This window comes from Alosa pseudoharengus, unplaced genomic scaffold, assembly GCF_046254945.1.
Source record: "Alosa pseudoharengus isolate Yale_2024_CS ecotype anadromous, Long Island Sound unplaced genomic scaffold, YU_APseudo_1.1 YU_APseudo_1.1_scf_3, whole genome shotgun sequence".
NCBI lineage: Eukaryota > Metazoa > Chordata > Actinopteri > Clupeiformes > Clupeidae > Alosa > Alosa pseudoharengus.
Window position 1 is genome coordinate 40,580,815 of NW_027468718.1, and position 12,957 is coordinate 40,593,771.

The 12,957-nt window shown below is 48.1% G+C and overlaps 1 protein-coding gene across 1 annotated transcript in view; it reads right to left on the reverse strand.

Annotated features, from left to right (window-relative positions):
• Positions 1-209: 209 nt before the first annotated feature.
• The window catches only part of znf804a (zinc finger protein 804A), a 45,533-nt gene continuing 32,785 nt past the window's right edge, over positions 210-12,957 (reverse strand). Inside the window, exons 2-6 of the mRNA XM_076262860.1 lie at positions 7,597-7,740; positions 4,037-4,167; positions 3,535-3,692; positions 524-3,495; positions 210-478 (exon numbers count right to left, since the gene is read on the reverse strand). Of these exons, the coding sequence (XP_076118975.1) occupies positions 230-478; positions 524-3,495; positions 3,535-3,692; positions 4,037-4,167; positions 7,597-7,740 (3,654 nt within the window). The 3' untranslated portion in view covers positions 210-229. The remainder of the gene's footprint in view (positions 479-523; positions 3,496-3,534; positions 3,693-4,036; positions 4,168-7,596; positions 7,741-12,957) is intronic.

Consider the following 12,957-nt stretch of genomic DNA (forward strand, 5'->3'; position numbering starts at 1 on the left):
CAGAAAAGTTAGGTGCAATAATGTTACACAAATATAATTCTCTTCTCCTCTAACCTTAAAGCACTGACAAACTACTCATGTTGAATTTTCTCTCTCTCTCTGCAGATCCTATTATGCTATTTTAGCCATCCTAACATCTTAGCTTTGTTTAAGGGGTAGAATACTAAGCTCGGTGACTGGACTTCCTACGAACACAATGGAATCTCTGAACACACAGGTGAGTCCGGTGTCAGAAGAGAGGCTGAAGGGGGATGACCGCTGGGTGGGGGGGCAACATCTGGGGGAACATGGCAGGCCGGGGGAGGGCATGGAAGGTGACCGCCATCGGGTGCATGCCGGGCGGGCCCACCACCGACACCTGAGGCGGAGTCACGAAAGCGGGGGCACCGGGCGGGCAAATCTCCGCTCCCAGCGGCAGGCGAGTCACTGGCAGGACCTGCGGGAAGAGCTGCGGAGGCGGCGGAGGAGGGGGAGGCGCCTGCGGAGGAGGTGCGTGGTGGGGGTGGTGGTGGTGATGCTGAGCCGGGGGAAGGAAGGTGGCGTGGTGGTGGTGGTGGTGCTGGAGGATGGTGTGGCGGATGGTGATGGAGCCAGGCGAGGGCAGGTGGACCTGGTGGAGGTGGACGGGGGAGGACACGGGCACGGCAAGAGACTGGCGCTGCGGGAGCACAGGCTTCAGCTTGGTCGCCTGAAACATCTGATGCTGCTGATGCTGCTGCTGCTGCTGCTGGTGGTGGTGGTGGAGCACCTGTCTGTGTGTCTGAATCTGTAGGAGGCAGTGCCTCTCCATGCTGTCAGACGGGTGCTGGAAGCACGACAGCTGAGGCGGAGGAGGGGGATGAGGATGAGGAGGAGGGCCGTGGAAAGGACTGCTGCCGCAGCTGCTGGTGGTCCGGTAGCTCTCGCGGCCAGGTTTCTCCTCCTCGGCCCGTCCGACAGACAGGTGAAACCTCGGGGGCTGCGCCGGAGGGTGGCCGCTGCTGTGCTGACACAATTTGTCCAGGCCGGCCTTTCCAGATCTTGCCAACGCCTTCTCTTGTTCTCTTCCTCTTGACAGGCAGACCTGGGCTGGTGCTGCTACTGCTGCTGCTGCCAGTGTTGCGGTTCCTGCTATCACTGCCGGCTTGTTAGAGTGCTCCTCCGCTGCCGAGTTGTCATGTCGAGACCTGGCGGTGAGAGTCTCTCCCGTGACTTCCGAGGCACTCGAATCTCTCCACTCGGCGGGCTGTGGGGGAGGAGGAGCGGGGGGATCGTCAGGAGTGGCGTGGGGCTGCTCATTGATTTGAAGGCCAGGCGGGTTCCCCATCTGTCGGTCACTATCTGCCACACGCTGAACCGGGTCATGGATAATGGAGCTCTCGGCCGGCACGTCGACCACAGAGCTCTTTTGATCATCAATACTGCATGAGCTTTTGTCTGAGCCCACGCTCCCAAAGTCACCCATTCCTTTCAGAACCGGGCTTTTCACGCTTGGGTTCACATCGCTCGTGCTTTGGTCAGTCGGAACAAGGCTTTCAGCGACAGGCACCTTGTAAGCAGGGTCAGGAGACTGGTTTACGGTGCAGGAGATTTTTCTTCTTTTTCTGCATCTTCCGTGTTCGCAACACGCGGACCCCTCGTCAGATGAGCTCCGATGTTCGGGTTCCTGCTCCCGCTCGCTCAGCTGACTGCCTGGCTCTCTGAGACGGGTGCACGTCACCTGATCTGAGCACATGGCGTCAACGTCGCTCAGCGAGGCGCTCCGCTTCCTCTTCAGACGCTGGATGCGCCACAGGGCTTTGATGCTGCCGACGACGTCGTCCGTGTGGAGTGGCAGCTCGTCACTCCAGCGTGTGAAGCCCGCGATCTGGGACTGAGGCACGTCGGAATGCCGGCACGACCCGCGCCCCGTCAAGCACGTCAAGCGGGCAGATGGAAAACTGGGGCTGCTCACACCGCCTCCCGCCACCACCTTTGCGCTGTCCTTCCAGCCCTTATCAGAGAGGCTCGGATCGCCCGCTGGGCCGTTTATGCCCCCCACTGTGTCCGGCCCCCTGCCTGGCAGCCTCTCGGCTAGGGAGGCCCCGCTGCAGCTGTCTGCTGTCTGATTCAGAGCTGATTGCTTTGACTTCTCTAATGGATGCTGCACTTGCGCTGAAGTGGCAGCTTGAAATTTGCTATCAAGCGCTTCCCCCCAACAACACTCGTCCACCGTGATGCGCTTCTGGAATCTCCTGCACTTCTCCTGCGCGTTGCTTTCGCCGTCCCTCTCAGGCTGGTGGTGACGCACCCTCCTCTTCCTCCTCCGCCGTCGCCTCTTCTTCCTGTAGTGGTTGCGGTAATGGCGTCTGTCCCTGACCCTCAGTTTTTCGTCTGTTCGCTTTTGGCTGTGTGACCGCTCCTTCGAGTACTTGCATCTTGCGTGTATTTTTAGTCCGAGGCAGCTCTCTGTGTCACTGGCGTGCTGGTGGCACTTTCGTGGTTTTGCCTCGGCCTCTCCGGTGGGACTGTGGTCCAGATTGAACATGCCCTCTTCAATACGCTTGTCTGGACTTATGGATTTCCCCCGACTGGCTGAGACCGAGCTGATGGAGGACTCCTCATCCGTCTTGGTCTCGGCGTCCTGCCTCGGGTCACTAGGCGCTCGATTATGTGACCCCTTGAAATCAAAATGGAGCGGGTTGCAGCTGTAGGACAAGGGCGGGTCAGTTTTCGTGAAGGTTAGCATCTCCGAGGGCCACTGGAAAATGGTATTACCGTCACGGCTCCGCACGGAGAAGAATGGCTGACTTGGCTTTGTGAAGGGGGTCTTTAGAAGATGGCCCTCCTCTGCCGTTTGACCCATGTGAGAGGGGTCCGCCTCGCTGCACACGTCTGAGGGGTTCTGACTCAAAGGGCCGCTCTCCTCTGACACAGGCTCCTCGGTGGCGGCTTGCTCTTTGAGCTCCCCTCCCCCGTTAGCTGCGTTGCAGCTTTTCAGGCTCTCGTTCACAGAGTCCTCTGAGTCCAGTGCAATGTCCACGCTGTTGAGAGCGAAAGGGGAGCCGGCTATCTGGGAAACGGAAGGGCTCCCGGCCACGTCCTCCGAGTACACGAGCAGAGCGCACAAGTCTGAAGTGGGCCGTGGGTTCTCTTGGCCCGCCGGCGTATCAGATGACCCCTCGCTCTCCAAGCTGCCGCTCTTCGGAGCGAAGCGGGCCTGCTGGGTCGTGCCGATGCAGTAAATCGTCTCCTCGCAATTAAGCGCCTTACCGGCTGCCACTACTGCCGCCTCGTCGCTGGGGGACCCGGTGAGGTCGAGCTCGACGAGGGGCGCTCGGAGCCTTTGTCTGCGCCTCCGCTCCGTCGCCCCTTCCTCCTGCGTGCCCTCGCAGAACACGGCGGCGGACGACTCCAGCTTCACGGAGGCCCTCTTCCGGAAGGAGAAGGAGAAGGCGATCTTGCGCCGGCAGCCCACGGGCTTCTTCTGCTTGGCTGCGTGGGGCCACGGCAATTGCTTGCCATTGTTGCTGCTAGCTGCCGGGTCTGAAGCATTGCTGCCGCTGCCGCCGCCACTGCCATTGCTGCTGCTGCTGCAGTTGTGAGTCTGGCCTCCCGCCTCCGGCACAGCAAGACCCTGCACCTCCTCGGGGGATCCGTCACCGCAGGGGTCCCTCAGACCTGCCTCCACCGCCACCGTGGTGGATTTAAACATGGGGCCGCTCCCCGGAGCACTACAAAGAGAGAGACGACGGAGCGCGAGAGAGAGAGAGTGAGAGTGAGTGAGAGAGAGACAGACAGACAGAGAGGGGAAAAAAAGATGAAAGACAAAACGCAAACAAACATCAGCATCTGCTCAGAACATCCCCCCACATCCCTTTCTCAAATGGAGGAAGTCAACACAGCTAAGAGAGCTTCACATAGCAAGCACCGCTATTAGTTGGTGAATGAGCGACAGCAAGCAGCAGCACAGGCAGCAGCATTGTGTGTGTGTGTGTGTGTGTGTGTGTGTGTGTGTATGTGAGGCACAGATGTCGAGCTCTTTTTTTTATGAATAAGGCAGGAGGCTGCCACCCACCAGTGAACCTCCCGCCGCTGCTCTGCCAGCTCGTGCAGCCGACGCAGAGCCCGCTCCTGCTTCCGCTCGTCCTTCCTGGACTTGGAGGCCACATTGCGGGCAAACTCCCTCTGCTTCAGCTCCTTGAGTCTCTGCAGGAGAGAGAGAGAGAGACAGAGAGAGAGAGACAGAGAGAGACAGAGACAGAGAGAAAGAGAAAGATGGAAGGAGATGAGATGAGGCAAGAAGAGTGTGAGCAGGTAGAGTTGAAAGAGAGAAGAGAAAGAAATAGAGTGGAAAGACATAGACAGATAAAGGAGAGAATGAGATACAAAGAGTGATGAATGAGGGAGAGAGAGAGAGAGAAGAGGAGAAGAAGACTCAGTTTGCTTATCTGTGTATAAATACAAGTAAGTCTACTGCTGAGAAAGTACACTTCTTGCCAAAGTAACATCGCAATATGAATAATAATCCTCTTTGAGACTAGGAATCCTTTTCTCCACTTAACAACCTTGCATTATGAAGTCTGGGTATCTCAGTGCATCAGGCATTCAGGGATAGACCGCGAAAGATTAAAAATCTCTTCAAGGCTGGCGAAGGTAATAAAGGTGTTTGCACACCAATGTTATGCTTCATCAAACCCATTTTCTGCGCAAATGAAAAGTAGCTTAGGATGGGCTTGCTAAACTGCATGAAATTGTCCTATTTATTTTAGATAAAAACTCAGTGATACTGATTTGCATTTGCTTCCTGGTCCAGAAGAACTTTGTGATTTGAATTTAGGATTGATGCCGTTTGTCTCTCCCGACAGTCTCCTGCAGTTCCTGTACATGACAGCAACCCTATTCAAGGGGGCCAAATGAAATGTATCGATCAGGCAACCATCCCTGCACAAAATGCTCACATTAATCCAGCCATGTAATCTAAATGACTTTTCCATTAATCATTTAAAGATTGATTTATATACTCCAACTTTCCCTTTGAAACACCTTAGCAACACACAGGAGACAGCCTCTGTCCGCTTTCAAACAACAGTCAAGTCCAATTAATTTAAAAGCCTGCATTTAATTGTCTATTAATTTTTAATGTTTTGCTTTAAGAAAGATGTCTGCTTTCCCTCAGAGACCCTGATCCACGCTGAGCCAAACTGATGCACTTTTTTCTCTTTCGATTTGTTTGTTGACTTTTTATTTATTTATTCATTTATTTATTTGCTTGCTTGCTTTTCAGTGAAAGAATCTAAGGTCAGCGCCATGTTATTTTTTGATAGTAACAGTTGTGGGTAAAAATAGCTGTAGTTATATCAGGTAGCCGGGAGGAGTCTGCAGCTCCCACCACATTAGGCATTCTGCTCAGGCCCGGGATGTTATACACAGTTCAGCGCCGCTCTAACCTTTCCTGTTTGAGGAGGGTTCAGTGATTGCATTTATCACGGCTGGGGTCTCATAGCCAGGCAAGCCAGGCGGTCACATCGGATATAATTTTGTCATGTAAAGAGCACCTTTACTCCAAACTGGCCATTCAAGGGTAACTGGTCTGACCACCCCCCACCCCCACACACACATACACACTCAAACACACACACACACACAAACACTTACAAAACACACACACACACATGTATACACACACACTCAAACACTCAGGCACACACTCACATTCACTTTCACATACACTTCACAGTGTATAGGCTTGCGACTCGCCTACTCTGCCTGGATGCGCTGTCGAGTGGGAAGACTCAGCCCTCTCTTCATTGTGCGGCGCTCTCTTGTCAACGCTGCTTTGCAGAAAATAGCAAACAGGTTGGCGTGGGCTATATTTATCACTGGTTCCCAGGTGTGTTGCTTAGCGGAGGTGTGAGCATTGATTGAAGGTACACCAAGGCAGAAGTCTTGCAGAAATGCTCAGGGAAAAAAAATGGAAATCTATGAGAATTTGCAGGAGCATTCATATCCTCAAGTGACTTGAATGAATACATTTTTTTTTTTTTAATCATGATTCGGCACAAAATATTTCCTCGCCTCATTTCAACAGGTTGACTCAGTTTAAGCCTGACACAATACAGCCTCATATGCTTTCTAACAATCGGGTGCCTAGCAAGTGGCATGTACGACTCACACGTGACCTGCGGCCGTGACTGCGTTGGGTTTCTTTCGGGCAGGGAGGCTCATTGAAAAGGGCCCCATTCTCCGTCGCACTCACTCATGCTCTCGGAGGACACGCTCCGCCTGCCTGGCAACAGACTCTGGGATCTGCGCCTCTCATCCATCAGCTGTGTGTCGGGGGCCAAGCCACGGCTTTTTTTTTTTTTTTGCGTTGCTTACTCGTTTAATCTCTGGTAAGCAGCAGCAGCTAGGGTTGCGTGTGATAAACGAGGGTGGCCGACAGAAATGTAGATATGATGTGGTGCTGGTGGTGTTGTGTTGATGCTGCTGCTTCTGTTGTTGTTGTTGCTGTTGTCGTCGGTGGCAGTGGCAGAGAAATGGGGGGGTTGACATGAGTTTAAGCTCGAGGGACATCTTGAGTTGTTCGCCTGCTTTCCAGCTGCCATAATCCATTCATTTCACTCCTGCTGCCGCGCTCAGTAGTAAGGTCACGGGTGGGGGGGTTGCAGATTTGACTAGTCAATAGTTCAGCCAGCCCTGATATTGACGGAGGAGTGGGGCTCTTGAGATGGCACAAATTCACTGTCTGCTCCCAGGCACACTGCCAGGGTCACTGCAGATATCAAACTGCAGATATCAAACGGCAGGACAAGCGTCGGAATTAAAGCTTTAAACTCCCCATTAAAGGTTAGACTTGTGTTTTTCTCGATGGCCGTATGATACTATTAATAAGTCGATCTATGGAAAGGGAGCCTCTGAGTTTTTAAATTATTTTGTGACAAGAAGGATTGCTCAGGACTACGTGTCGAAAAAAGAGCTCTATGTTCTCGGGCCTTTCATTTTCCTGTGGTGTTTTACAATGGGAAAGGATTATTGTCTCAAGACATGTCACCTCCTCTAGTGTTCCTCACTGAGCAAAATCTATGGGATTGTGAGGGACCACTTCTGCTGCTTCCTCAAATGTTGGAGCTAAAATGAAAGAGAAATAATTTCGTCACAAATTATGATGACTGAGGTTTCCCACTGAGCTGTATCACTGTACATTATGCTCGCCCTATAAATGGGGAAAGGTTGAATGAGGACAAGGCTCATTCTGTACTACAGTTTCACCCCATTGCCTGCAATTCACTATACTGTAGATATACTTTTGTCACTGAATGAACAGGAAACAACCACAACAATAACAGCAAATGCAATAGCTTTCAATTGTTCTGTCCAGTGGGTGATGTATGGTACCTGAAATTAAAACTCCATCTCCCAGCACACAACCATGCGCATTTCCCGACCAAAGCTAGGGTAAAAATAATTTATCTTGACACACACAGTGACACACACACACACAGTGACACACACACACACACACGTGTGCTGGCCCACACTCCATTACTTTCATACACTGCTCAGGCTTCGGGGCGAGCCAGCAGCGTGGTGTGAGTGAAAATGGACCGATTTAGCCGACTAGCCCTGCCCCATTACCTGTTTGTGAGCGTGGTCGTATGAGTTGATATGGTTGTCAAACTCTTGGTGCTTGTAATACTGCTTGTCGCACAGCTCACAGTAGAAGTTGGCTTTGAGGTCCTCCAGGGCCTTGGCCAGAGTCTTCTCTTTCTCCGCATAATCCTACAAGCACAGAAGGCACAAACAAGGAATTAGACATGCAAAACGTAATTAAAAATAATCTTGCCGCTTGACAGATTTAAGCCTGTTTACTTCTTTAAAATGAAATTGGGGGGGGGGGGGTTAAATGTCATTTATTATTTCGCTATGGATGTGCTGGCACTGTCGTTGGAAGCTAACCCACTGGCTGACACACAGTTTCTTAACACTGTGTCCTTAAAGCCAAAGCAGTCATAGAGAATAGCTACAATTACTGTAATCTGCTTATCCCTGCCTGGCTTTAAGGGTGAGGACCCACTGGAGAAACTGCTGTGTCTGAGGATCATTCTCTTTATCCTCTCCTGTCTCCCCAAAGTTAGTCTCTATACTATCCTTTTTGCTGTGATGGAACACCCTAACGTGTAACAGCACTACTTTTTCTGTTTGTGAGCATGTGTGTGTTTGTGTGTGAGTACACTTGTGTAACATTTGTACAATATGTTGCCTACGTGGCTTGCCTGTGTTCCAACAATGGCTAAATAGGGCCGATATTTCATTTGTGGCCAGCCATGGAATGATATAAATGGCTGGCTATGATATTTAGTTTGCTCTGGTTTCAAAAGCAGACACATATTATTAATGTCATCTTGGTTTATATTCATCATTTGTTGTGAGAGCACTTGCATCTTTAACTGATGTTCCCTCTCAGCCGCTCTAGCCGTTTCATTGGGATCCTCATCTTCTCTTTTTATATTCTTTATTAAATATTGATTCAGAACGAAAACAGGGCGGAGAATTGTTTCACCACAGGGAGATGGCATCTCAAATCAAATTTCTTCATCGCTCAGGCTGCTGCCGAGAGTCAGTCGTTCAAAACTCTGCATGAATTTGTGCATGCGGGATAGATTGTGAGAGCCATATCTCCCCCAAGGGGCTCCTGTGCGTGCCCTACCCGATGGCCATTGGTTACCCCCTCTGCAAACCACATAAACCCCATTCTGGTGCTCTGTTTACAGTATAAGTCATGTGAATGCTTCTGACATTACCCAGTCAAAGAGATGGGGACAGTTGAAATAGGATGACCACAAACCCAATTCACTGACAATTTTCAAGAGGCACAGCTTGAAGCCCCCGTCACTTCTACAGACACTACAGACTCTTTCAGGTACTTTTCTCTGTCTCTCACTCTCTATCTATATCCTCTCTCATTTCACCAAGTGCTCCATTTTTGACAGGACCTGGGCACTGCAGCAAAAAAAAAGGAGTGCTAAAGTGGATGAAACAGCTAATATTGCGATTATCGGCCAATCCACTCAAGAACGGTCGCACGTGTGAGGTCACTCACGTCAGGTTCCCCGGCCACTTCACAGCAATGCCCATCGAGTCCATTAGAGACTGACGCGTAATAATAAGAGCTTTTTCAGATGAGTTGATGACTTGTGAAAATCTGCCTCCCCTCTCTGCAGCGAGGTGAGAGAACAACTGCGACGCGACTAAGCTAAGTGTTGATTGGCACGAATAATAGCACACCTCCGATGCTCCCGCCGAGATAAAGCATGACACGATCACAAAGTAATTGTGCTTAATGAGCGGGTAGGCTCGCGAACGGAGTGGGGCATTCAGATTTGATTTCCAGGTGCATTCCCTCTCGGACGACACAACTCCGCTTTTCAGTGGAAGCAAAGTTCTAGAAAAAATACCAAGGTTACTGAAGGTCAGTGATTAGTGAAAAAAATGCTGATGAAAAATGCTGCTGCTGACCCAAAACAACAACCCAAAAAAACACACCTCATTTAATTATTTTTTTTGTGTGCTTTTTGGATAGCGAACAGAGCAAAGGCAATTAGAAAAGCAGCAGCTACACCAAAGACTAAGAGGAAAAAAGTTAATAATGAAATAAAGTAATGAAACAAATAACAGCAGAACGCAGTAGTGTGAAGCTGAGAAGTCATTTACACAGCAGATAGACCTAATCACCACAGGGGGAGTGCCGGCGCTTAATGACGCCTTTGTTTCACGCTGAGAGGCTCCCCCTCCTGAGTCACAAAAACAAGGTTCCCCCATTTATCGCCCCCCCCCCCCCCCCCCCCCCCCATTCCCACCCCATTTCCTGGGTCCATAAAAAAATAAAACAACAACAGAACAACTGGATATTCTCAAGGGCACCCTGACTTCCTCTATTGGTTTGAATGTGTGAGCATGTGTATGTGTGTGTGTGTGTGTGTACTGTTCATGTCTGCTCGCCTTATCTGGTGAGGCTGGCCGGGAGTTTGTCCTGCAAAAGTGCCAACTCAGAGGAATCGAGCTCCATCCCAGTGCTGTGCGAAGTGTATTATTATTAATCACAGTAATTGTATTATTCCCGTGTGAAAGGAAAGCCCCAGACATGGACTAATGCACTATTATGCAACATAATCTGCCTCTGTTTAACCCCGACTCATTGACGGAGCTAATGCATGAAAATGAATGCATTAAGCTTCGTTTTGTCAACGAAAACATTTGTCTTTTGTTTAGTTTTGTTGCAGCAGTTTTTTTCAATCTTGCATTACATTATGCAACATCAAAAGACAGGATATTTCCGTACAGTGGATTACCAGATGTTTTTTTTTTTTGCCATAAACAAACCCAAAATGGGAGTGCCACATACACACTAGGGGCTGTGAGCATAAATAACTCTCTTCAGCAGCTTATGGTGGGTATTCAGAAACTAAGCCTCAATTCAACACTCAGGAGTTAGACAGTAATAATTATGAGATTGCTAATCTCTACGCCTGTCGGTGCAGTTTAGGAATGCCTAATATACGGAGCCGACGTGGATATCCTGACCACTCCACAAGGTTGAAGAAATTTAAAGGACATTATGCCATTGAATTGAGATTATACTGAGATGCTCTGGTTTACATCTTTGTACATCTTTGATGTCTACAGAATAGTCGATACTGTCAAGTAAAGTGTTACCATATTTTTTCTATGTATGATACTGACATTTCTTAATGCTCTTAATGCTAAATTGTTGATGTGGCTGACTTTGTGTCAGATTACAACATAAACAGTAGTTTGTGATAAATGTTTTTATATATAACAAGTAGTAGAGAAGTATGTCAAACCTCCTCAAAGAAAATTACATGACAGGCTGCAGCCTTCAGAGGGTTATGTGCTATGTGTGGAAAAGTGCACTTAATTAAGTATGCACGTATTACTTAAATGTCCCAACAAGAGAAGCGCAGCTTCTCTTCATAATCACCTACTTAGATAAATTGCAATAAGGACATTTCATATAAACAGGCGCCAAAACTTCTACATACAGGAAAATCAGATGCGATATTGATGAATTTTTCATCAGGCCTTCAAACAATATCCTGGCACTGAAATTAGGCCAGCAATTTACTACATTACAATTGAGGGTTTTTTTTTATCCCTTTGATATGCCAGCATAATTTAGCAGGAAAAAATAAAGTGTAAAATATTAGCTTTGCAAATTACATTCTGAAAATGCAGTTGTGAATTCATGCATGCTCTCACTCTTTCCCCCCTCTTTCTTTTCGTGCAGAAATGATCCTGGGTATTTTAACAAGGCTGTTCATCAGGGGCCTGTCTGTGAATTCTTGCCAAGGCTCTGGCACAATAGCTCCCATCAATGATACAGCACATACTAGCTGATGAATCAAGAGGATGATGATCTCCTCCAAAGAGCCATGTCTATTCATGGCACGAATTACATGGGATCCTTCTCGCTCTCTCTCTAACCCCATTGTGTCTGCCCACGTCCCACAGTTTCCAGGAACCGCGGGAGTTGTTCAGGGCCGTTGCTTTTCTAAATCAACCAGCTTGCAGGGATTCATCTCTCTTATTAAGAGCTTTCTGCATCAGGTGATCGAATTCCCTTGTCATCTGTTCGTTTTTCTTTTCTTTTTTTCTAAACATGCACTCGGAAAAGGAAAAGAGGCAAACTCGCAAGTTCTGGGCCCAGCTTCTCATGTTGGTTGCTTTCCTTAACAAACACTGGAAGCTGCTCAACACCATATTTGGCATCTTGGGCTGTCATGATTAATTGTACAGCTTCTGGGGATTCCTGTTGGCGGTTGTTTCTAAATTGCTGACACACAAAGAATCTATCTCCCTTTATTGACTGGAGAGGGAGCTGCTACAAGGAGTGCTAGGAAAGCGTTTGTTTCTCCATCCCCCCTCTCTCTCTATCTCTGTCTCTCCACCTCTCCTGCCATCCAGTGAGAGCTACTGATTCTTAAAATGGGAAAAAAACATCTGTGGGTTTCTCTCCCAAACACAGGTGAAATTACTCCTTGACTGAGTCAATGCTAAGAAGCAAATTTCTTACCACTCTTTCTGTCTTGAAATAATTCCACCCCCATCCCAGACAGAAAACCTTTTAAGTTTTGATATTTGGTGTGTTAATTAAGAGACACAGTATTTCAGTGTAGCCATGATAATGTATTACAGTTCTTTTTTCAATTGCTAACATGCTTCTATCTAATCTGTAGAGACATTTCCAAAACTCAAATACAATTAGCACAACATCTGTCTAATGTGGGCAAACCATTAACTCAATTCATGTCATTTTCATCATTTCACACATTTTTAAAATGCTTCCATACAAGCTTACCCAATATGGATCTCTTTTGTCTTACTTGTACATACCACATACCAGAAATGAAAACCTAATGTTCAAAACCTTTAATGTACAAATAATCTCCCTGCTTCCTCTACTCTACTCTGCAGAAATGACAGCTCAAAAGCCATATTTAAACAGCTGATAAGCATGTTTGAATGAACAAATCACTGAAACAATTTAAGAAAGTTATGTGACATAGGCTAACCACAGCAGACTCCAAATTCATCAAGACATAGTCAGGTGTTGAGGTTTTTGTTTTTGTCAATTACATTATATGGTCACACACAGTAAAAAGGGGAGCGTTTTCAAGTGTGATTTATTGATCCCTACCATCAGTTCAACTTCCCCACAGGACAATTTCACAGTGTAATTCTCACAAATGGTACTTTGGTAGCTCAGGAGACCAAGATGTGATTTAATTTATGTGGCACAATTTGAGAGTCCTTAGACGAGCCATTTTTTGTAAAGTAAAAAAAACAAACATTTGCAAGCCACCACTCTATAGGTAAACACTTGTTAGCTACAGTAAAAACATGATAGGGCATAGTGACCCTGATAAGTTTGTACCTAACAAACATTCACTTTGAATCAATTCAGTTGTTCTGACGTTA